Source organism: Pelophylax lessonae, assembly GCF_965119305.1.
Source record: "Pelophylax lessonae genome assembly, chromosome: 9".
Taxonomy (NCBI): domain Eukaryota; kingdom Metazoa; phylum Chordata; class Amphibia; order Anura; family Ranidae; genus Pelophylax; species Pelophylax lessonae.
The window spans coordinates 141,405,172-141,431,461 of NC_138776.1; the positions used below are offsets into that span (position 1 = coordinate 141,405,172).

The 26,290-nt window shown below is 40.0% G+C and overlaps 1 protein-coding gene across 1 annotated transcript in view; it reads right to left on the minus strand.

Moving 5' to 3' along the window:
* The window catches only part of OIT3 (oncoprotein induced transcript 3), a 49,142-nt gene that overhangs the window by 13,579 nt on the left and 9,273 nt on the right, over window positions 1-26,290 (minus strand). Inside the window, exons 2-7 of the mRNA XM_082269282.1 lie at window positions 23,757-24,131; window positions 20,791-20,901; window positions 13,467-13,589; window positions 8,526-8,648; window positions 4,882-5,042; window positions 3,024-3,439 (exon numbers count right to left, since the gene is read on the minus strand). Coding sequence (XP_082125408.1) covers window positions 3,024-3,439; window positions 4,882-5,042; window positions 8,526-8,648; window positions 13,467-13,589; window positions 20,791-20,901; window positions 23,757-24,131 — 1,309 coding nt within the window. The remainder of the gene's footprint in view (window positions 1-3,023; window positions 3,440-4,881; window positions 5,043-8,525; window positions 8,649-13,466; window positions 13,590-20,790; window positions 20,902-23,756; window positions 24,132-26,290) is intronic.

Below are 26,290 nucleotides of genomic sequence, written 5' to 3' on the forward strand. Positions count from 1 at the left end.
GATGGAATACCCTGTAACCTTAAAGTCTCTTGAACAGATACAATGAGTGCGTTTACCAACGCTTCCTCTCGGGCTATGGCGGATGCCGAAACATCCTCCTCACTGTCTGAAGAGACAGGACCCGAGACACCAATACCAGATGAAGTACCTGCAACTGCAGAAATAGGCTCAGAGTCTGAATCCGAAGTTTCAGATAATAAGGGGTTAGGCGGGGGTCGCTTTCTTGCGCCCTGTCCCTGACAAGCCACTTCCACCCGGGACACAAAAGTTTCCATAATAGCTGACAAAGATTCAATTGTCAATGGGGTGCTGGAGGATCCCGCAGACCCCTCGAGGGGATCCGGAGGAGATACATGAGTGGCAGGGTCCATGTTAATACAGGACACCTTTGCCAGCAAAAACAAAAAAACTTTTTTTTTTTTTTTTTTGTGTGTCTCCCCCTAGCGCAATAGCGCCCCTCAGAGTACCTGCTTCTCGATTCCAGAGAGAGAGAGAGGGACCCCCAAGGCTCACCAACCGATGCAGTGCAGTTTCCAACAAACTGCAGTCAGCGTCTGTCTTACACAGACTGGAAGGAGCTGTTTGCTTTTTCCCGGGCAGAAGGCGTGGCTCCGCCCCCTGTGTACGCCTTCCGGCGTTCCCAGCCCTCACGAGGTAGCTGGGCTCACAAAACATGGCCGCCCCCATAGAAGAGACATAAGACTCCAAAAACATGGCGGCCGGCGTGACCTGAGGACATTCAGGCATTCGGTCTACGGCAAAATGGCGGCGGACCGCCGATATCGTCTTCCCAGCACATCCACCTGCACTCTGCTAAGAGGTGACATATGGATCTACAGAGATACACTGCACATAAGGTAGGATTATACCTCCTATGTCTGCTGTAATGTTACAGTCTGCTGGGTAGAGTGTTAGCTCTTGAACCAAGTCCACTTCCCACAAACACATGCTGTATTACAAGGGGGACTTGTAAGTATCAGATATATACTGACCATATATGGAGGGGCCCATAATATATACTGCCTCATAATGAGGAAAAAAGGGAACGTTTACTCACCATACCGAACCGACAGGCACCCTCTCTTCACAATACCCTCTCCACCGAGGTGGGGGTTTGTGGACGCCTCGACTCTCTGGTACCTGGCGTCCAAGCGAGACTTTTAACTCGCAAAGTCAGTCCCTTTACTGGGACTCCGTCGCGGCCGACTCAGCGCACTGGTCTGCACGCGCTTTTAGGCAGAAACCGGGGTGACCACTGGATTTCAACATCCAGCCCGTCGCCCGGCCCCGCATACTTACTTGAATATGTCGCGGCCGACCAAGCGCAATGCCATGGTCTGCACGCGCTCGTAGGCCGGCTGGGGTGACCACAAGTGTCGCCCAGTCCGGCATTTTTGCTTGAAGATCTCACAGGAAAAAAACACTGGAGAAAACTACCTAAAAAATGTCTTTTTCTCAAAGAAAAAAAGTCTTGCCAGGACCAAAAGATCCCAGCAAGGAACTTAGGTCCTTACTCCTGACTAGACAGAAAAAAACTGATTCCCTGTAGCAGAGAGAGGGAGGATATACCCTCAGGGACTGCCCCTAGGGTGGAGCCAGAACGTTTTGTCATTCTGCCTAGTCCTACTCCTGCGGAGACAACATAACCCAGCTCTTGAGAATCAAGAAGACTACGTCTGTCAATGAGCGATAGAGAAACCTTCTCTGTGCAGCAGTCCCCCCTAATATCATGGGGTACGACTTGTCATGCGACTTTGTAGACCCAAATCGCAGGACAAGTCGCACAAGTGTGAAAGGGACCCTAAATTCTGTGGGCTTCTTCGGGGACCATAGGTACTCATAGAGGTCACCAGTACCTATGGTCCCCGAAGAAGCCCACAGAGTCGGCGAAACATGTTGGACCTGGGTGACCCCACAACTCTAGGACATGGTTCATAATTTTATGTATTCACATATACTGCACATTGTTTGTCTTTGATGCATTTGCATCCGTGTCTCTTTTAACACTATTGTATACATGTATTAATAAAATTTATATTATTTTAGCTGGTTCTCAATTTATCTATTTTATGCCAACTAACTCCTGCCTCTAAAGTCCCAGGTTGGGTGTTTCCTCACGATACACAGTTCCCTGTGGGGCTCATTCAGGGTCTGATGTATTGGGACACCATTACCATTTAAAAAAACATTTTTTTTTCTAAATACTAGGTATTCTCTGATTGGTGAAGAGGAAGGGCAGATAACTTTACAATTGCCACCTTGTCCAAATAGAGAACCCTTTGTATTCACTGAAATAAGAGAACCCTTTGTATTCACTGAAATAATACAACAGATTTAGGGCTCATGCATACTGGTTATTTTTAACATGGCGTGTCCGACATTTATTTTTTCTGCCTCTAAAAGCCCTGCATGTTAGCCTATGCATCTATGCACACACAGGCATTTAGAGGAGTTTAGAGGCGCAGAGTTTATAGGCAGAAAAAACCTACTGCCAGCGCATCCAGGAGCGGCAGCATTTTGCTGGAAAACAGTAGTTAACACTAGGTGACACCTGAGTAACACTTGTGCATTAATTCATTTCAATGGCCAGAATAAATCATTATTCTCGCACATTAAATAATCTAATGCCCAAGCGCTTGAAGCACCCAAACGTGTTTACAAGTTTCAAACGTTTTTTTCTACCAAAACGGTGCTGCCAGGAGGAAAGGAGTCTAGAAGAGTTAACAAAACGTCCAGTGTGCATGAGGCCTTACTGAAAGGCAGAAGTATAGTAGTGAATAGGTAACCAAGCTGGCCCAATTTATTTTAAAAAAAAAACGTAATCCCTGCAGTTCAGCTTCAAGCTTACTGCACTGAAACTAATATTTTATGGTCCGTTTAGGGTGGGGTAAATTTAGGATTAATTATTTGGAGTACAAGTGGAACAAAGCTGCCCTATAAAACATTTTATTTTCTATTAGCAAAGACAGTGCAAGTGTTATTTTCAACAGGATACAGTATTAGGCCAATAATGTAATACTTGCCCATCCTGTATGAGGTAGTACTTTAGGATCTCGTCAATCTTGGAAGAAGGTGTGGCATAACAACTCTCCACCAAGGTTTCCAGACCATTCACTCGCATAAGGGGCTCAATGCCAAAGTATAGGGAGTCTCTGAGCTTTAGTACTGGCTTTGTTTCTTTGTAAGGCTCATCAAAGTCTTTGTCCTTGAAGATCTCCAGGCTGAATGGGAAGTTGCCTCTGCTGCGTCCCATTATCTCCAGTGGTGAGTTCTTCAGATTGGGTACATACCCCTCTGAAATTGTGTACAGTCTGGGGAATTCACATGTTATAGGAATTATGATCTTGCTGGTACGAATAATAATGTCACCATTACTTCCAGGAGTCTGCTTTGGCATTCCAGTCACCAGATTGGTGGCAATTATCTTATCACTTACTACCTGTAAGATACAGTGGTAAGTACAAATAAGCAAAATACGTAATCTTGGTTTTAAAAAAACAAAAAAAACAGATTTGGTCCTAAATAACTAGATAAATAGTTATTGAAATGTTTAACAGATTATATGTATTTATTAACATATTTAGAATTCATTATTAGGACATGGGCTAATTGCAAACATTAAACAAATTATGTCATTTGAAAATTAGTGCTGTAACCAAATTGGAAAATGTTAATGAAAAGGATGTACAAATAAAGAAATACTGTGCAAATGATATTAATATATTCAAAACTAAATTTGGAGAAGCAAAGAAAACCATTAGGCCTGTTAACACAATGCAATGAACACAGGTTACCACCAGGACAAACAGAAAACAATTGTTTTCTATGTGCCCCATTGACACTTCAACACAGCTTGGGGGTGCAATGCAGGGAGCTGCATTAAAATGCAGACATCCTGCATTTAATCGCAGCGCACAGATTGCTGCTGTGCAGTGACATTATTGAACCGTTATGTTGGGTACTTCAAGTAAAGATGAAAAAAAGGGAACTGTGTAATGCTCTGAAATGCGCATCACACCACCACCTAATGCCGACTCATTGCAGCCAGAACGGAGAGCTGCCAACACACTAAACTGCTGCAGTGCAGTGTTAGGATTTATAACATTGAGTTAAGGACCCAGTTGCACTGCCTGTACACTAAACCTCACTTCTTCCATATAAAGAAATGACTAAACTGCTGCAGTTAGTCATTTCTTCCATAATAATGGTATTCAGTCAGGGGAAATCACACACTGCAACTGTTATCCCTTCAACAGGGTGAGCAGCTGTGGGCTTTTCTGTAAAGTTAATGGAGTGCAGGCCACACATGTGGATTGGATAGGAAACGTGACTGCGAAGACCCCAAAAGAGACTGCATGGCATGGGGCAGGGAGAGCGTTTGTGTGCTCAGAGAATGAGATTACTGCCTGAGCCAACTTAGCCTTCAGCTAGCTTTTTCCATAGATTATATGGGAAACTACATTTAAACATAATACAAAGGATGTTCATGTGAAAAGACAAAATGCAGTCTAAAGATGGTTGTGTCAAGTGCATGTGGTTCCTAGGTGTTGAATGGAGGCTCAGTGGTAAAATGGGCAAAAGACGGCCATTTCAGACAGAGAACAGGTTGGAAGTGCACGGGTGAATGGCAGATTTGGTAAACTGAGTAGCCTAGCTTTGATTCTGGGAATCCCGTGTGGTCACCTCCGTTCACAGAAAGTCTTAAAAACTGTTACTTTCATACAAATTTCCATCAACCATTGAAAAAAAAAAATGACAAGTGTCGAATCTTTGAAGCCACTTTGACTGGAGCTTTCCAGAAGGAGATTATTTACAGTGTAATTTAAAGATTTCCTTTAATGGGAACCAAGACATAACAGCACATTTTTTACAGTTACATACATTGATGACAGTCCCACAGGTTTTCAGGTTGAAGTTAATATTGACATGGGTGCCATTGGATGTTCCTTTGCAGGAGGAGTTGGTAAGTGACAGCTCAAGACCCCCAACCAGTTCCTTTGGCACTGAGACTTCAATGTTGCTGGGTTTGCATATCACTGGAACTGGAATAGAAAGCAGAATAAAAAAACTTTTATCCATAGTATGGCCAAAGTTAAAAAAGTTTTTTCTTTTCTGTACATCTCCATTCTGTCAGAGCACAAGGTATAAAGAAGCATTTTGCAGGTCTAGAAAATACAATTTGTGATAACGTCTATCTCTTTCTAGCATGAAAATCCCTGGTGGTTATTAGTGGCAGGATTAAATGTTCTATTGGAGACAGATCTCAGTAACAGAGCAGAAAGATCACTCTCTGCTGCAGGTCAATGGTGCAGCTCTAGCTTCACACCAGCTCTTACTATGAATGATAAGTACTTCTTACAATGTCAGTGTGCAGCAGGGAGCAAAGTTATGGTTGAAACAGAATCCAGAAACTTAATAGCTTGTAGGGAGAAAAATGTCTAGGAATATGCAGAAAAAAATACCAGTGCTAGGATACACAAAAAAAAATATTTAATCCAAAGTTTGCTGATACACACTGTTACACTTTGAAGACAATTTTGCTGAAATCATCTAACAATTTGATGTGTATGGAATAAAAATAAGCACAACCGAAAAACTAATTGGTGGATAAGAAATTGCCATCTGCCTCTCCAAGTCACACCTTGCTGCATGTGATAAATTTATTGGACGCACAGTATTAGGGAGATCTCCCATTACTTTTTGTTCCTAAGGCACAATATAAAGGGAGAGAAAATCTCTCCACTGGACTGGAATAATGCATGGAAGTAGCATTCATTTTTTTAGTTTAAAACATCTGTGATTGCAGATTGAAATGTAAAGATATAATTCTATTAACATTAAATTGCAAAATGGCTTGTGTTGAAGTGATCTATGGTAAACAGAATTTAAACATTAATCCTTTTTGTAACTATAGTGTCTATGCACGGAACTTTCAACAAAGAATTCACACATTTTTAAGTTATATCCGATTAGAAAATGTTTGACTCTTGGGTGAACGTTATGTAAATTTTGTAAAAAAAATATATATATATTTCTACTTGAGTCATCAACCTGCGGGCAAGTGTTCCAAATGTGAGTCATGGTACCTGGGGCCTTAAAGCATCTCCAGCAGGTGTTTAGAATAGATGGGTCCATTTTATGTAAAGTAGTAGGGCATCGGTACCACCTGGCAAGGATCTTATAATTGCGCTCTTGTGCTCTAGAGGATATGGAGGTCTTGTATGTAAACGTCAGTATTTTGTCCCAGTCAAAGGCACTACTTGGAAGATTAAGTTCCTGTTCCCATTTAGCAATGAATGGAGGGTCCTGTGGCAGGGCAGTTTTCAGGAAAACTTGGTATATGTGAGATAAGGGGTGTAAAGGCTGGTCAGATTGGGTCAGCGAGCTCTCAAAATCAGTAAGTGGTCCAGTCAGGGCAATTGTAGGTATATTAGAGGAAAGGTAATGGCGGAGTTGAGAATATTCCATCCAAGCTCTGGCTTGGGTATGACAAGAACCTAACAGTTATGACAATGGGATCAATGTACCATTCCACAGGGTGTGACAGAGTAGTGGTCTATCAGTCTTATTTCCAGATAAGGAAGTGAGATGAAAGTGGGAGGAAATGCAAGAGTTTCATAAAGCGTTGACAGTGGGCTAGGTCTCGATGTGAGTAAGCCTCTCACCACATAGGAGTCCAAGATACAGAGAGTAGGAGACACCAGGAGGGGTAAGGCATTCGTATGTGGTCTGTTTTTTGGGTCTGACGATAGCAAGGACGTGATGTCAGGGGTGAGAAGGTAATTTTCCAGGACTGTCCAAAATTGGGTGTCTTTACAATGGTACCAATCAAGGATTCTGAGAAAGCAGGATGCTTTATAGTGCAGTAGTATGTGAGGTAGAGCAACCCCACCTCTAGATTTAGGCAGAAAAAGCGTGGAGTGGTGAATTCTGGATTTTCTATGCCACCAGATATAGTAATGAATAAGTGTATTACCTGAGCAAAGAAACCAGAAGGGGAAGTTATTGGAACCGTTCGAAAAGTATAAAGTAATTTGGGCAGTATATCCATCCTAATGATTTTCATTTGGCAAAAAAAAGAGATAGTGGGTTTCTCGTATGATTTAAGACAAGTCCGAATAAGGGAGAGAAGGGCAGTGTAGTTTAGATCTGAAGGTTTAGAAAGAGTAGCAGGGATATGGACACCTAGATATTTAATGGCTTGAGGTTGCCACCTAAAAGGGAAGTTAGAACAAAGTCTGGATCTTTCCAAGGAAGATAGGGAGATGTTAAGGGCCTATGTCTTATCCAGGTTAACTTTAAAATGTCTCACCAATCCAAAATCTGCAAATTCTCTCATTAGCAAAGGGTGAGAAGTAAGAGGGGAATAAACGTAAAGAAGAAGATCATCTGCGTAGAGAGACAGTTTATAATGATGGGAGCCACCCTCAATACCCTTGATATCTGGGTTATTGTGGATGGCCACGGCAAGGTATTCCATAGTTAGGACGTATAAGAGGGGAGAAAGGGGGCAACCCTGGTGAGTTCCATTTCTAATTACTAATGGGTCTGAGAGGTTTCCATTAGAGCATATTCCAGCGGAAGGACTGCTGTATAGAGCCAACATTTTTTGGAGAATGTTAGGTCCCAGTCCTATTTGGTGAAGAGTAGCCCCAAGAAAATCCCAATGAACACAGTCAAATGCCTTTTCGGCATCCACTGATAACAGACAGGCCTTCAAACTATGCTTTTGAGCATATTCAATTAAAGAAATGGTTTTCAAGGTGTTATCACAGGCTTCCTAACCTGGTATAAATCCGACTTGCTCAAGGTGAATAAGGTCAGGAAGATGGGGTGTGAAACAATTGGCAATAACTTTGGAATATATGCGTATATCAATATTAGTAAGGGAAATAGGGCAGTAGCTACCACATAATGATGAATCCTTGCCAGGCTTGGGTAAGACTGTGATTTGAGCTTCCAAGGCTCTGGCAGAGAGAGTCAAATCATCACAGATAACGTTGTAGGTCTTAGTAAGGAAGGAATAAAGAGGACCCTGGGCTTTTTTGGGTTTGAGAGCGAAAATGACCCCCAACAATTCCTCCTCAGAAAAAGGCTGATCTAGGTTGGCCACTGCTAATGGAGATAGGGTAGGAAGAGCCGTATTAGAGATGTATTCTGAGATTTTGGATAAGAAAGTATCCCCTGAGACACCAGGGAGAGTAGTGGGCAAGTTGCCATGAGCTGTTTATTCAAAGGTAATAGATCAGAGACAAACTTGGATAATTCAAAATAAAAATTGCATGGTTGTTGGTATGCCAGGGCCCAGGTAATGTTATGAAAAATATAATTCCACTATATCACTTGCTACTGATGTGGAACATTAATTTAATGTAGGGCAAGACTATAGTATTAGTTATCATGACTACTTCACTAAATGTGGCAAGTAAATGATATAATGGTTTAAAAAACATTCCCCAAATTTGTGGCCAAAGGTTACATTAAAAAAAAAAATTAAAATTCACAATTTTTTGTAAAAAACATACCTTGGCATGTATGGTTATCCTCAGATAGGAGAAGCCCTCGTGGGCATTGACACTGGTAGGTATCACCAAATGGAACACAGCTGTGACTACAACCTCCGTTATTATTTTGACAGCCTTCAATATCTAAGAGAGATATTTTAATGATTTATAACAAGACAGCATTGCCAAAAATAAGATTGAAACCCATGGGCCAGAAATCACAAAAATGTATAATATATACCAAATCATGTACAGAAAGAAAGACACATATCTCATTACTAATGCTTGAAAAAACAATATATTTGTACACAAGTGTATATATACAATTATACAATTGTATAATTGAATATGTGGAGAAAGACATATTTATTTGGTCATCATGTTACAATATACTGATCATTAATGAAGGATGGAGTAAGTATATGTGGGATTTATATGATAGTTTCCTTTATCGTTGATTAATGTCCTTGCTGTGGTACATTCCTGAATCTTTCCTGTCCTGGGTCTCACAAAATGTTGCTGGATGAGCTTTAATAGGTTTACACAACAACAGCATGGGCAGTTTTAATTTCTAACCTCATTAATCTCATTATGCACAAGTAACTATGATCAGAGTATTCCCTCCTTGAATATTTCGGTCTGTTCTTAATTCTGGTAATAGCTTGTTGCATAATTTACAAACTCTAAATTTTTATTGCTGCTCATATATTTTCTGGTACTACTTTTTTCGACAACCTCCCACATTTAATTGTGGATGATGTGGAAATAAAATAAAATTTCTTAGTGCCATATCAATTGTCACTTTTCTTTTTAGAAATAGATTGGCTGCTTACAAAAATCCCTTTTATTAATATTTTTTCAATTTTCTTGACTTTCCGTATATGTGGTTAACCTGGGCGAACTATATAATAACACAAGAATTGTACAATTCCACAGTGAACCAATATTTGTAGACTACAACGTTGTCAATTTGCTTTAAATTAACTGTAAGTAAAAGCACATTTGCCCAAAAAAGCAACAGCAGTTTTAATGTAGTAAGGAACCTTTTCAGTAATCTGATTGAAGGGGAAGATCATAGGACATTCAGACAATTACATTTTCCTGATATACTGTATATTGAATACAAGCCTTTACATTCAATGTGAGAAAGGGTATTCACAAAACTACAGTAAATACTGCTTTTCTTTTGCAATAGATATTTGAAACTTGTATGTATCTTAACAAGATACTGCAAGAAGAAAAGTTTGTCAATGTAATGCATAACATGCAGGCCAAACTTATTTATAATATCTATTAAAAACAGTAATATATAAATGTAATGGGGCATTAATTATTATTATTATTATACAGGATTTATATAGAGCCAACAGTTTGCGCAGTGCTTTACAATGTGAGGGAAGACAATACAGTTACAATACAGTTCAAAACAGGAGGAACTAGAGGGCCCTGCTCGTTAGAGCTTACAATCTAGAATTTCTCGAACATTGGTATTGTAAAGAAAATGTACTATATTTGTTTAGATTTTTATTTTTTTACCAGTAGTGGCAGGCCAATTTGTGTTGGGAACTGCGTATTCGACCAAAGGACAAACTTAAAGCGGAGTTCCACCCTACTTTTGCACTTTACAGCATCAGTTAGATTAAAACATCCTGAAAAATAATTGGATAATTATTATTTTTTTTTGTTTTACTTACCTTATTTTTAATGAAAATTAACTTACCTTCCTTCCACTTCCTCCTTATGAGGCCGCTGCCCCCGACGTCACTTCCTCGTTTGCATTGACTCCTTGGAGATGAGCGTCATCAATCCCAGGAGTCAATGCGCCTGCACAGGTGTCCCTCGTCACTTATGGTTCAGGCACGTCATTCCCTGCTGAATGAATTAGAACAGCTTCTGGGCATGCGCAGAACCAGCTGCGGGATGACGCGCCTGCCCGGAAGTGACGAGCATGGCATTCTGGGACTCCGACATCCAGGAAGAGGGACATGAAGAGGGACCCTACGGCTTCAGCTGCCCACACCGCAGATGGCAGCGCTGGACAAGAAAATTTCAAGGTACAGTAGGTTTTTTTTCTTACAGGTACACTAAGCAGGGGACAGTTCAGAGGCTCTCGTTACTTAAATGCACTAGCCCTGACTGTCCTAGGGGTATTTTTATAAAAAAATAAAAATAAAAATAAAAATTTTGGCCGGAACTCTGCTTTAAAATAGTATTGCAAAAACACACAGGCATTAGTTGCCCATCAACAAAAGGTGATACGTTGTTTTGTAAGTTCTTTGTTTTTTTTTTTCTTTTACTAGCGGTTTAAACAATTATGCACTGGAGGATGTCTGCATTTGTGACTGCAAAAATAATACTTTCCTTTACTGTAAACAATACATGTGAAAACAATTATTATTTTTTTTTTTTTTATGTAGGAAACAAAAAAAAAAAAAAAAAAAACATTAATACACAAACATGCTTTTCTTATTCGTATACTATTTTAATTTTCTTTAATATTTAACACTATTCAAAACAAGTGAATAATGTTTACTGTGTGTTAAAATTCGACCGAGACACTGCACCAATTCTTTTTTTTTTTTGCAGACTAATATGTGAAGTAGAACAGAATGCATTAGTTTGCCCAAACAAAACTTTCTAGGTAGATGCAAAGCATATCATTTTTGTTTTTTATTTGCAGCAAAAAGAATTAAATTAAATAAATATTAAAAATAGGAAGTCATAGGAAATCTCTCCAAAGTGACCGAGAAATCAATACAAACATTTTGAGTAGAGTAGGGAAAGATTAGAACTTGTGTCAAGTTTTCCTTACTAGCTGTGAATCTCCTACCGACACCCATCAAGCACAAAACAAAAACCTGACTGATGATATAATGTTTCCACACTCTAGCCAAAACTACAAAAAAAAAAGTTTTTGGTTTAATTTGAGGTTTTCTCCTGATCAAAAATAAAATTAAAGGGTTGCAATAATATTGTGTGATATTTCAACAAATCCAAGACCCTAGTTCAGAAAATAACAAGCATTACCATGTGTCTCTTCTACTACAGCAATTTGGATTTGTTAATTCAGTGCACAGTGCATTTAGTTACGACACCACCAAATCATTCTCATGAGTGGGAAAGCGAGTCTAAAGCTGGATACACACTATACAATTTTCTTTAGATTTTTTTTCTTTAGATTTACCAAAACCATATAATATATGAGGTCAGACCTAAACCTTTTCAATTTGTATGCAATCAGGCAGGCCCTTGCACTACATAGTTTAAAGTAAAGGCCCGTACACACAATAAGAAAATCTGTAGGGAAAATTCGTCTGACGACCGATCTGTCGATTTTTGGATTGTTAGTATGGTGCTTTTGACAGCCGAATCCGACTTTTCGGCTGACAAAATCCTGATGTGCAGGCTATATAATTTTTGTCGTCCGTCAAAACAACGTCCGATTTTTGTCTCATTAGTACAGATTGACGGAAAAAAATCTTAAGAGCAAGACTAGGCATGCTCAGAGATGAAAGAACACATACAAATCAATCCAACACATGACCTCACTTCTGAAATAGAATTCCGTCGTACGGGAAAATTTGTATGAAAATAACCTCTTCACTTTCCACATCAGACTAGCGTGCCACAAAAAACGGACGACAGATCGTTTGATAATCTGATCGTGTGTACGGGGCTTTAATCTAAAGGAAATTGAACAACAAAAGTAGTATAGTGTGTATCCGGTTAGACTGGCACGAGTGGTTAGCATTATAATAAAGTTTGTAATATACATATACAAAATTACCTGCACTATCTCTTCTTTTCATGAAAGCTTGGGTCAAATGCAGGAAAGCATATTGAGGCTCCATGCACACTAGAATTTTTTTTAAGCTAAATAAACACTGTAAAAAATGCTGCTTATAAAATGCTAATCGTCTAAGGTAGTGTGCATGGACACCTTTTTTTAGCTTCTAGGAGCAGAAGAAAAATTCTAATAGCTTCTAGGAGCTTTAAAAAAACGCTAGTGTGCATGGAGAGCCTTATACTCACTGAACCATCTGAACCCTAATCATAACCATGATTATACCTAAGCATTGAGTAGTCCAAAATATATAAAAAATATGTTTTGCAGCAGGCAGTCACAAACTGCACAAGGCTATTGCCCTAGGACAGGTGAGGTGAGCTATCACAACTCCTCAATACTTCTTAACCCCTTCACGCCAACCGTACGCAATTATGCGACCTCACTGGACTGGACTTTTTTTTCCATGGGGCCACATATTTGCGTATCTCACTTTGTGCTGGAGGCGCGGGGTTTCTGTAGAATAAAAAAAAACCCATCAAAATGCTCACAGTTGTTTCTGGGATGTCATACTGGTACAAACATCAACTTACATACACATATGTGGTATTGCTGTGATCGTCAGGAGCAGGAGAATTTATTTTAGGTTGTTCTTTGGAGGTAGATTATGGTAGTAGCAAAGAAGATGCAGTTACATTTAAAAATAATATATATATTTTTTTTTACTATTTTGGGCCAGTTTTTCTTTGATAATAAAAAAAAAATCAGGAGATATCCATTACCATTTACCACCAAAAAAAAGCCCAATTTGTCCTGAAAAAAAAAAACAAGGTATAATCCACCTGGATGCACAAAGTAGTCGTGATGATATCTATGGTTTTACTAACCAATGCAAAGTTGCAAAATTGGGCTTAGGCATTACAATTTTTTTACCCTAATGAGCCATACACACTATAAGATTTTCTGTAGACTTTTTCCTTTAGATTTACCAAAACCAGATAATATGAGGTCAAACCTAAACACTTTCAATTTGTATGCAATCTGGCAGGCCCTTGCACTACATAGAAAAGGTAAATCTGAAGGAAAAAGTCTTCAGAAAATCTTATAGTGTGTATGGCCCTTTAGGCGCGAAGGGGTTAAAGGAACCAAATACAAACACGATCCAATAGGCAAATCACCTTCACATGTCTTTCCATCTTCTTTCAAAACTCTTCCTTTTGCACACTCACAGCGATGGGAGTTCTTCAGGTTGATACAGATGTCACTGCAGCCTCCATTTGTATCCTCACATTCATTCTCATCTGCAGTAATTGAAAAAGTCATACAAAAGTAGTAGTTAGTTGTCATCCAATAGAATATTTATTTGAATGGTCCTGTGATCATTTGGGTTGGGTAAGAGCTCAAAACTGTGTTTCTAGGCTGCCTTCACATATTGAAAAGTACATGTGAGAAAATGGGAGGATAAGGAGACCTAGGAAGGCTACTTACCTTCCAAGCTTCAGTGCCGCCTTGACCTGCCGCTGACATGTCAAGATTTTACCCAGATTGTTGCAGCCGCATCACATGACGTCACCCTTTGAGAATAGAGCCTTTACACTTTTTGAGTCTTTACACTCCCTGAGCTATTGAAGCTGTTTTTGTTAATCATCTAGCAACGCATCTATAGTCTAGGCCTCCACTGCACTACTTTCTGCTCATTGTTGCACCCCAGTCTTGTCTTTGGTACACCTGCAGCCAAAGACTCTGCAGCACCCACAGCCTCCACTACACCAGCAGCATCTGTTGCACCTCAGCTTTTTTCACAGTCTTCACTGCAATGCTGCTGCCCCCGAAGCCTCATTTCTGCACCCATAGTCTTAGTGGCATTCAATACTTTTTTCTCTGCTGCTCCATCTTTGCAACCACGGTTTCTAGCCTCTCTTTGGCATCCAGTTACTTAGTCCCTGGTTTCTCCCTCATGCTTCAGTCAATCATCACCTGGCACCTCCCTCCTTCACCCTGGGGATCCTAAGGGCTTCAGGGGCTTCTTTAACCAGGCGTGAATCCTGGCCAGGGCTTAACACCGTGGTTCTCTCAACTCCTGTCCTCAGGACCCACCAACAGGCCAGGTTTGCAAGATAACTGAAAAACATCACATGGGATTTAATTTGCTGCTCAGTGGTTGTAGTATTTTGGTCTGCATCTCCCCAATGTAATACCTAAAATCTGGCCTGTTTGGGGGTCCTGAGGACAGGAGTTAAGAAACAACTGGCTTAACCCCTTAGGAAAGGGAAGATTATCTGGTCTAGGATTATTTGGGTTCCAAGCTGCCTTTCACCGCATATTCACTAGGCTTGGATGTGCCTCCTCCTCTGCTAGTGGCCTCCTTCACCTTCTTCAAGGAAGCTGGCCTGGAAAACCAAGCACCAGTCGCCACCTTTTGGAAAGAACTATCCAGTCATGTTAAGGATGAGTTGGAGAGCAGAGCAGGAAGGAAGGGGTTCCTAGAACACTCCTCTTTACCCTCAGCTAATGCTCCTGCTCTTACCATCTCCAGAGGTTAGTAAATTCCCATTCCCGTCTTTATTGACTCTGGGACCAAGGCAAATTTCCACCCCTAAACCTAGAGCCTGTGCTTGACCTGAAACCTATCTCCACTCCTCTCTCTGTGTCGACTATTGGTGGAATTCTAACTTCCAGTGGCCCCATAAATCAGCAAACAATGCTCTCAAGATGTTTATTGAAGTGCTACTTGGACCTGCTGGCAGTCACTTTCTCTATCATCCCGGGTCTTCCTTTTTTTGCAGCAACAAAGTGCTTGCTTGGGGCCCTCTTTGACATTCCTGGTGTCTTCCATAATAAAAAGTATTTCTGCCAACCCATGCTCAGACTATCCTGCAGGCTTCCTCTGCTGACTTTTATAACATCTTCTCCAGGAGAGCAGCTGACACCTTTCCTCTTCACCACTCCCTGTGCCATCAATCTGATCTCTGGGTTTAATCCCCCTCGCGGTACAATCTGCCCACTCTCAGTTTCTGATATGCAGGCTATGTCTTAATACATTTGTAAATATTTGAAAAAAAAAAAAGAAGAAGCTTAATCAGGAAATTTATCTCACTGTCTGGAGCTGGATTTATCTTCATTGAGAAGAAAGATGGAACCACATAGGCTATGCAATTTATTTATATAATTTCCTTTGGATCTACCATCAGCCATGCAGTACAAGAGCCTGCTGGATTTGATTCAAACTGAATGGATCATGTAGGTATATTCTGCTATTACATAGTTTTGATACATATAAAAAGAGTGTGCACAGATAGTGCAATTACATTGTATAGTGTATGGCCAGCTTTAGACTTTGTTTAGACTACTTGTGTCTATCAATGGTGAAAATCGGTATACCCTGCCCTTCATCACAGAACTATTTGATAGCCTGCTTGAAGCCCATATTTTCTCCAAACTTGTCCTAAGTGGGCTAAAAGTCTGGTCCAAATAAAGGAGGAAGACCAATGGAACACCACTTTCAAACACTTGGGATGCACATTATAAACAATTAGTGATGCTTTGGGTTATGTTATGTCCCCATGGTTTTTAAGCACCTAGTTAATGAAATCTTTAGAGACCTCTATGTGTTTGTGGTGTATCTTGACCATACTCTACTCTGCTCTTCCAGCCTTCCTCCCTGGTAGCCTGATCCTAAGAATTGGCTTCCAAAAATTTGGAAACCTTTGAAGCCCTAAAATATGCCTTACTAATCAGACCGGCTTTACATTGGGTGGATACTGTTAAACCCAAGCATTACCACACGTGTTGGCACTATACTTATGCAGTCTGAGGCAAAAATACACTGTGCTTTCTTAAAAAAAAATATGCCAGAAGAAAAGAATTATGGTGTTGGGGATCATTAGTCGTTGGCCATCAAGTTGGCGCTATCTTCTAATGGGATCTCCACATTCTCTACTTTTACTAATCACAAAAACCACCATATATTTCCAGTTTGCTTGATGACTCAATTTTAGACAAGCTTGTTGGCTGCTTTTTATTTCTTATTTAAATTTTTTAATCACATACAAACCTAGTTTCAGCAATACCAGAGCCAATGTACACTTCTGCTTCTTCAATCATCATCATGACAGAGTACTCCTCTAAACTAGAGCCCATTATTCCTCCTACTCAAGTTCAGGCAGTGACTTCCGTCATGAAAATACTCATTCCTTAAGGCAAAGTCCTGGTGTCACTGAATCTATAGAATTTCTGACGTAACTCCAAAAGGAACAAGAAAGCAGGTGATAAAAATGTAAAATTGTCTTTGAAATAGGGGTATGTTTATCATAAGACACATATGGGTTCAGTGCATACTGTATGACAGCAGGGAGTAAAGATTAGGGGACAGCCTAACCTTTGAAATGTTATGTTTTCTAGTCCTGTGTGGCCAACTCTAAAAACTTTTAGGTAAAGACAGAAGCACAAATGTTTGTGTTCTTTCACACAGAGGTTGACTTTTAAAGCAGTCATTAATGCACATTAATGCATTTATAGTTGTAAGTAGCATTTTGAATGATTTGCACAGGCATTCAAGTCACATAAGGCAATACTCCTTAAATATTAAAAAACATATACAGTAAATCTTGTAAAATATATAGGAAAAAGTCCAAATACATTTCCATAAAAAGTTCATAAAACAGATCCTGGTTGGTGCAAAGTGTTGTCTCTAGATTAAACATGCAGGTGTCATATAATGTGCAGCACTTCCACCATACACACAGATGGCTGCTCGCCTTAGGAGCATGACCTCCTGAACCAACAGGATGGCCAAACAAGCATTCCCATGATGAAATGTTTTTTTTAAAAAGGCTTAATTGGGAAGTGATCACTTTTGATGTTTGCTATGGCACCTTTAATGTGCCGTAAACACCATAGGCACATTTACAGTGCGTTTCAGGCATGCTTTTGGTGTGTTTCAATAGAAGTGAATGGAGGCAGTTGCACAGCTTCAATGCCTGCTGGACTCTGTAGGCATTCTTATTTTTGGGTTTGATGGCAAAGGGCAACAGGGTTGTGGGTACAGCCCAGCTGTAACAATTGTAAGAACCCAACAAAATAATGAAATTGCAGGGCCAGTAGAATCTATACCTTGTGTGGCATACACTCTAAATAATGTCTTACTTTCTAGACAGTTGTGGAGTACACTACATCAGAACCCTTTGCCAGCTGATGTACAGATCTCCATGCTGGGGCCAGTCATAATGGTTATTGTGTAGCTGCAACAGTCAGGTACAAAATAGTAAATTTTAGGTGTTAATATTTCTTGATCAAAAATCCAGATCAGCAGTAACGATTTCATTCACACTTTACTTGCTCAATGCTTCTTCTAGATAAAGGACACCGGAAGTATCAAAGCCAAAGGAACAGCAGGACAACCAGCAACTATCACCACACCATAGGTGTGCCTCTCATTAGGGTTTTTCTTTTAGGACCAGCTGGCCTGAAAATACATATTTTTTGTTTTAAATGGTCACTGCTGGGTTGGCTCTAGTGAAGGGTAAACCACATAAACATTTTATGTCTCTGTCCAATACCACAAGGTTATAATGAAGGTGGACTCCCCTGCAATTTTATTATACATATGCATTATAGAGATTGTATTTGGAATGCCTTGTTTGTTTGTGGAATAGCCATTACGGTTGTATGGAAGTGAGTAATCTGGTGGGGATTTCTGACCACTGGAAACCCCAAGATATATAAGAAGCTAATATGTAATTTGAGTTATAAGTAACAAATTAAAATGTAGTATTAAGTTTTGGTAGATTTTTCTTTTAATATTGGGGAAACAAAATTGGGCATTGCAACATTTAAGGTGCTATGACTAAGGCTACCAGAGGCAGAAATGCATCAAAGTTTTCTATGTATCCTAAAACTTTTTAAACCCAAAGTACTCAATAAAGTATTCTTATAAGTTGACCCTGAATTGCCATTTGAAAGTGGGTCACTGTCTTTTTTTTTTTTTTTTTTTTTTTTTTTATTATTGGCCTCAGAGAAAGATATAAATGTCAGGGTGATGTGCTGGTACACAAAATAACAAATTAGTTAAAAAAAAAAAAAAAGTTCCATTATACTTTGACTTGATTAGACTGGAAGTTCTTACTAGCATGCATTTTTAGATCTGTCTAATCAGTGAGTTTTAGTGGTGTGTGTATGTGTCTGCAGGGCGTCTTACTGAGAGGACTGTGAATTAGTACTCATTTTATTTATGTGGTTTCTGAAGCTGCACTTTGTTCGGTATGGGACTCTCTCCCTACTTCTATAATCTCTCTTCCTGAACGTCCACTTCAAGCTGCATCACCAGCTCTCCGCTGTCCTATTTCCCCTGGACTTACTATATTTCTATCAGAAATTCATACAGAATTAATGAACCAGGAATGGCAGCTGACAGAAGATTTTTTCATTGTGTGTCAATTTAGGGGAACCATCAATCAGCAAGTCTTCAGCCTCTGCTCCCCTGCTTGATGGAGGCTAAAAATATTCTTGGCTCTGCATGAACAATGCTATAGTCTGTTCATTCCTTATCTGCAGAAAGGCATTGCTGATTATCCACTTAGCTTTAAACTGCTTTTTCCCCATACATCACCTCCACATGGAATGGGAGTTTAATGAGGCCTGTTATAGAGACTAATGCTCCAAATCAAAATGTACAGCCTGAACCATAGAGAACTAGATTATGAAGTACTCTGCCAAAATATGGATGCCCTAGCCTTAAACTTTGTTTCCTAAATGTGTTATAAATTCATATGATCTTTGAATCATCATGATTAATTGCTACTTTTTTTTTTTTTTTTTTTTTTACAACCGCTCTCAGTATAAAAAAAAGTGTATATCAATCAATACTCACCCTCTTCACGCCCTAGGTCCTCTTCTATGGTCCAGAGCCTAGAGTGTCAAGGATAAGCACCTTGGGGCATGTCACCAAACCATTCTGGGCTCACAAGAGAATGCTGCGTTATATAGTGCCCGTCAGAAACGTGTAATGCTGTTATTGCTTTGCAGCCGCTGGTCTCATTCCAGCATCCTGGTTTTGGTTTCGAGCTGCACTGTCGCTGTCTGACTGTTCACCTGCAAGGGGATTAATGTAGACACAGCCTCTGGGTAAAGGCCAAACCTGTTTTAAGCTTGCCAAGCCCCTAGTGTCATGCTTGTGATAGTGTTTGCAACACGTGCTTCAAGCTTCCTATTTGTTTGCCTTGTTCCCCTGCCTTAACCTTTACCTTTGACTGATCCCTGCCAGTTAAAGTTCCCTTGTTATTGGCCTCAAATTGGACTTTGTATTACTCTCTGAACTCAACCTGCCTGACTATTCTCTGAATGTTTCCTGCCCTGAACCTGGACTGCCATTGGACCACTCCGTCTGTCTGCCAACTGCAAGTGCTTTGCTTAGCTAGCACCTGCCCTGGTGTGGTAACCAGACATTATAGCATTATGTATAGATGTGGGGTCAACTGAGTATTGGTAGGCCTACTTGCCTTATGGGAAAGGGGGCTGTTAGAAGTGAAAAACACAGAGCCAACTATAGTGCCTTGCCATCAACGCTAGTAGAAGGCTTGACAGTCCTGTTCTCTACATCATTCAGGACCCTACCCCCACCGGGGAAAGAAAGAGAAGAAAAATATGACTCTTCGTGTCAGATGATCAGACCAATGATCCAAATTTAAAAAAAGGGAGCAATAGAAATAATCATCCAGCAATGGACCCTAGTAAGAAACTGAATTCTCCCTAATAAGTTATTAAACTAGTGCAGCCTCACCTCTCAAAATGTATCTACTGTTAGTTAGTTGTATTCTCTTCCTGTCAGAAAAGGAAGGTCAACCTAGAATCAGGCTGTAAGGCCACTGTGTTGACTCTGACCTGTCTTCTGCCATGAACACAAGACTGATAGCTGACTCTGTCTGGGCTAGCGAAAGAGGGTATACTTAACAAATAACAATACTTTCGTTTTCTTTCATATAATCTTTACAGCACCTTTGTCCTTTGACAGTTTTTGGAGTGCCTATTATCCACATTGATCTCAGGCAGGAGCCAGGACTTACAGTCTGACACTTCTGCTCTGACAAGGAGAGAATACAATTAGATATTAAAAAAAAAAATCAAGCAATGCCCAAGAGGTAAACATGAAGTATGATAATTCAAAAGTGAAGAATGAGAAAGTTCACACTGATAACTGTTTTTTAAAATATATATTTAAAAGCACAATGCAAACTAAAATCTTTCTTTCAAATATATGTAGACTTTAACTTGCACTATTATTTGGGTGAGTGAAATTTGTCAAATGCCAGAGGTCACATATAGGGGAAGTTTATATCATTTTTAAGAAGATTAACACTAACTAGGGTTGGTTATTGCAACGCAAACAGCAAAGCTATATAAAGCATGGCGCCATGCCCTATAACATCTAATCAGATTTTTCAATTTACTGGAAAAATACTGCTGAATGATGGGGCGGCTACTAAGTAGCCAGGTTTATTCTCTTACCCAGACATGTTTGTCCATCAGGACCAAGAACTGTTCCAGAACTGCAAATGCAATCTCCATTATCCAGACATGTCCCTCCACACTCCATCAAATCACAGATGTCATAAAAGTCTTAAAAAGATAAAAACACATATATGTTTATATAAACACCTAAAATCACATTTCTGTACTGAAAATTAAAGAAAACCAACTTTTAAAATTACCCGGAACATAAATATGCATTCAATAAAAAAATTACCTTACCATAATTATAGTTTGTGTATGGAGTGCAATTAAATCAGTTTGATCCTGAGGAAGTCACGTGATGTGACGTAACGCGTAGGAGGAGCCGCCAAACTACCGGAAGTGACGTTGGAGATCGGAGCGATAACGCTCCCCGCGCTGCATTGATACTTTATTTGCGAACAAATGATCTACAAATTGTAAGTGCAACCATGTTTTTAATAATAAATCTGATTTGATATACTGCACCATGATTGCCCTCTGTTTTTACTGAGCCCGAGGTTACGTTAAGGAGTTAAGGACGCCACAAAATTTATACACCCCAAAATACTAGCAGGACAGGACAGGAAATACTCGGAGGTTGGAACAAGATACCGGAATAAGAAAAAGCCTACATGGTACCCGGAGGCTAAAGCTTTATATACAGGCGCAATATACACCTTATTGAGGTGAGAATATAGAACACCTAGATGTGACACCTGGTGGAGGCAGCAAGTCACAACACCCTTATTTTGCATGAGAGCACCTTTTTTTCTATTTGATGTTATTGAAGGGAATGACACCCGATTCTGGATTTTTATATATGGACACTATGAACACTGCACTTTATTTATTTTAGATTGAAGAAAAAAAAAAAAAAGCACATAGCACTTTTAGTCTTTTTTGAAGTTTTATTTATATATTTATATTTTGTCTACGGCATATTTATTGACATCTTTTTTAAGAAATCTAAGTACCCAGCACTTTTATTGTATAGAAGATACATTGAAACGTCTTATTTATACTGCTATTTATTTATATGATGGAATTAATTTGATCACCATGTTATAATTCAGTGACAACACTTTTTTACCACAAGAACACGTTTTATTACTTCAGTTTATATATTCACCATTTTTAGCTATAGTTCCACTTCTGAAGCGCACTACCCACCCAAATTGTACACTTTGTATTAACTGGTTCCTGGTACCAGTATTGTGGTGCAGCAGCAAGAAGGGAAACACATACTACCTCAGATAGCGCAGGAACCACCCATACATATAAATTAGTATTGGTTGTTTTTTTTATTACTGAATCTCACACATTGTTAAGCCTTGGCTTACACTATGAAGCACATTGGAATCGTATCACATTCCTGTGCAATTCACTTGCAATTCAGTGGGGTGCAATTTAAGCCGAATTCATTTTGAATGGGCACTGTGATTGCGATGCATTTAGGGTGTCAATAACTTTGTATTGACACTCGCAACAGATCGCAAACACAGTGCAATTGTAATGCAGTGTGGGAAACATGCAGGGATCGCTGAATTTCCCACACCGGGGCTTAATGTTTTATGGAATAAGCCTGGAAGAGGGAAATTAAATTTCCATTCTTTTATAATTTTTACAGTATATATATCAATGTAAAACCATCACTATTACAAAAGCAGTCTTCTGAATTACAACTTGTGGGTTCATATAATCACGCCACTGGTTAGGCCTCATTATTATTCTGGGCAGTAGAATGAATTAACACCAACCACACAAGAGGTGCCTAAACGCTTCACACGAGTTTACAAGCGTCAAGCATTTTTTCTGCCAAAACTCTGCTGCCAGGAGAAATAGAGCCTAGGAGAGCAAAACGTCCAGTGTGCATGAGGCCATATTGTTGATAGAGAATATCCCAGTGTACATGTTTACCAATTACCATATCACAAAAACATGGTAGGAGTTTGTAGTGCTATAAATGTTTCTAAAGTCAAGAGACTATAAAACAGTGGTCTCCAAACTGTGGCCCGAGGGCCAGACGCGGCCCTTAGCTTGAATTTATCTTGTGCTTGGGGCACTATTCCTCTCATTGATATGAAACTGACACCAACAAAAGGACATAATTCCTACCACTGACACAAAAAATGGGGCACCATTCCCACCCCTAGTATCAAAGATAGGGCATTGTTTACTGCCACTGATGCCAAGACAATTTCCATCCCCACTGGCCACTGTTCGGCCCCCATAAACTCTGGAGAATAGTAAACTGGCCCTTTGTTTAGAAAGTTTGGAGGTCTCTGCTATAAAGGTTTGCATAAAGCTGAAATTCATGCAGGCCAAGGGGTTAGTTGGGGCTGATCTATGATCCTTAGAGATCCAGAGGCCCTAAAAGCTCCTCTGATGCAATGAGAAGTATCCTGTGCCACTTGGAACAGAAAAGTACCTAAAGCTGAAATCCATGCACAAGAAACTTAATTTAAAGATAATCCTTAATAGATTCAAAGGATATAAACTACTTTTTGTTCACCAAATGCCTTTGCAAATCCAGATTTTACCTTGTAATCACTGTTTTGTACATAGCCTGTACAGAGAGCAGAGCTGTGGGAGGGGCCTGGCAGGCTCCACCCACTACATGCTGCCTACACAAAACTACAGGAGGGGGCTGAGACAGGACCAGTTACCCTGCACAAGGAGAGAGAGCATCAGTGACCGGTCTTTATTACAGGAAGCTCCTACACACTGGCAAAAGTTCAAACTGCACGGAAATACACAAAGCACAATTATACACGACTCTTGTTTTTAGAAAATATTTTCTTATATCAGAGTTCAACTGTAGGGTAGGGGACAAGAGTCCTTATATAGATATTGAACATAGCTACTAAAAATTCTATTTTGTCTAAAACTACAAAGTTAATGTGTATTGTAAGATTGTGACAGTCACATTTACATAGCAGCACATTCTCTAAAGGCGAGAGAAAAAGAGGGGAAATACTCACGGCCACAGTACACATGGAAGCAGACACTTGGTTTAGTGAGTTGATAGACATAATATCCTCCTGGACAGGCTTTGATGGCCACGGTGGTATTCCACTGGCAACAGTCTTTGTCAAAGCTGGCACAGGCTTGTCTTTGCACAATGCCCTCTGATTCACTTGGATGACTCCCATTGAGCCATATTGGTGCATGAGTGCCACAATGATTTTCTGGAATACAAAACGTAGGCATAGCATCTCCAGCCATCCCGGTGAACCGATACCACTCCCCATCTAAATGATTGTCACACATTGGTTTGTCTTGGGACTCATTGAATACATGATCTGTGTTTCTCCAAGGCTCATTCAGGCTTATATAAGCAGAACATGGATCTAGAGCTTGTGAGAATGAAATGAGATCATTAGGGATCATTGCAACAGATTTATACAACAAAAGGAAACAAATATGTGCCCTTATATTACATTATGTAAGGTAAAACAATCATTGTTTATACAATCAGGTGTAAGGTAAAACAATCATTATCTATACAATCAGGTGTAAGGTAAAACAATAATTGTTTATACAATCAGGTGTAAGGTATGTAGCAATGTTTCCAGGCCTGGGGCCTGAGGTGGGTCTGCCATCAGCGTCAGTAACACTTCCAACACATTTAAGTTGTAAACCAAGGTGTGAGAACTGAGACAATGAACATTCCGGCATCTTTGGTTTGTTTTATTGTATTTAGGGGATGTGAGAAGGGAATGAGTGGGATACTCCTCTGGCTCTTCTAGGCTTTACTGGGAGTTTGTACAAAAAAATGCTCACTAACGCTGTCTTGGTGCCAGCTGAATGCCGACCAATGCTTCCTGACGCTTCAAATGCTGCTTGACTGAATTAGTGCCGGAACCTCGACTTTAACTTGTTTGTTAGATCAGAAGCTCCAGGACTGTAGAACTCTTGACTCCTGATACTCGATTTAGCTCAAAAGTAACTGAACAGCTCTCTCCAACCCTTCACTGGCTGAGGTAGCTCCTTGTCACTACTTGTGCTGCTGCAACTCTCAACTCTGTACACTGCATACTGTACACTGACTCTTCAGGGCCCAAACTGCAGGTACCCCCTCCAATACTTCAGGGTCCTCTGACCAGGTACCCTCTTTAATAGTTAGCTGACTCCTGGATCCCTAGAACCTTCTTCGGAGTGGTCCCCTCTGACACTAGGCAGACCCCCAGGGGCAGTCCACATTACTCACTACCTTTGTAGTCTTTCCTGGAACTGGACTTCTCTCTCTCTCCGCTGGTTCTCGGCACACTGGATCCCCTCTGCAGCTCAGATCCGCACTCTTTGGATTCCAAGGGCGCCACCAGGGACACCCCCTTCCTCTGACAGGAGGAGAGACAGCTGTACTCTCCCTTCTGGGACTCTGCTTTCCGCCAAAGACGCTGAGTCATGCGTTCCTTCAGAACTTATACCCACTCCCAGAATCCTCTGCGGCGGAATCTGCCTTCTGGGGTAGATACAGGCCTGAGTGTGTCCCTGATTGGGTTTCCTCCACTGTCCAATGAGAATCCTCTCATGGAGCCAGTGGGGAGACTCCCCTCTGAGCAGTCACATCTGGGAGACATGACAGTCCAGCTGAAATCATGGCCCTGCTGTTAGGCAGCCAAGGCCCACTATACTTTACCTATCACCTACCTGTAGGGTGCTACAGGTAAAACAATCATTATCTATAAAATCAGGTGTAAGGTAAAGCAATCATTATCTATATAGTCAGCCATTTAATAAACAAAAAAGTTAGAATATGGAAGTGTTAGGACAACTGTCAGGTTTGTACTGCTGTTTAGGTCCACTGTGGACTGATTTATAGCTTAATGTATACTTCAGTGAAACATGAACATTGTCTACTTAAACGGTCTCGACAACCTCCATCTTTCTTGTTCAATTATTTGCATCCATCTTCTAATTATGATAGTTTGCTGAATGACTGTACATGGGAGTTCATGGAATACAAAAACTGTTGCTGTCTTTGGCTCTACTAAAAAACAATTCCCCTGAAAAACTATCACCTTAGCAGGAAATAAGAGGAAATGTCTAAGTTGAGGACAAAATCAACAATACCAAGTCAATTCAGGTTGTAACCTTTCGTCCATATACCCAAAATAGAAAGGAAAAAAAAAATGGGCATACATGTTCCTTTTTCTTTGCTTGCAGATTATAATAGCTTTCAAGTAGCACTCTGCATTTATGACAAATTAAGTCATTTGCTAAATGATCAAAGTCAGCTCTAAGCTAAATTAACTTGTAATTAGTTTTAAATTATAATGTTAATCTTAGTTTAATTAATGTATTCAAGTCAGATTGCTTTACTAGAGGTTATTACTTCTATGGATATCCTTCAAATATGAGCACAAAAAGTTCCAATAATCACAGGTAAATTTACTGAATATATATATATATATATTTGTGGTCGGTAAATTAAACGTACACCCTAGTTTAGAAAGTCGGTGTGGTGTGCCTGAACCGACGTTAGGGGGGTAGCCTGTAAATAAAGAGGGCA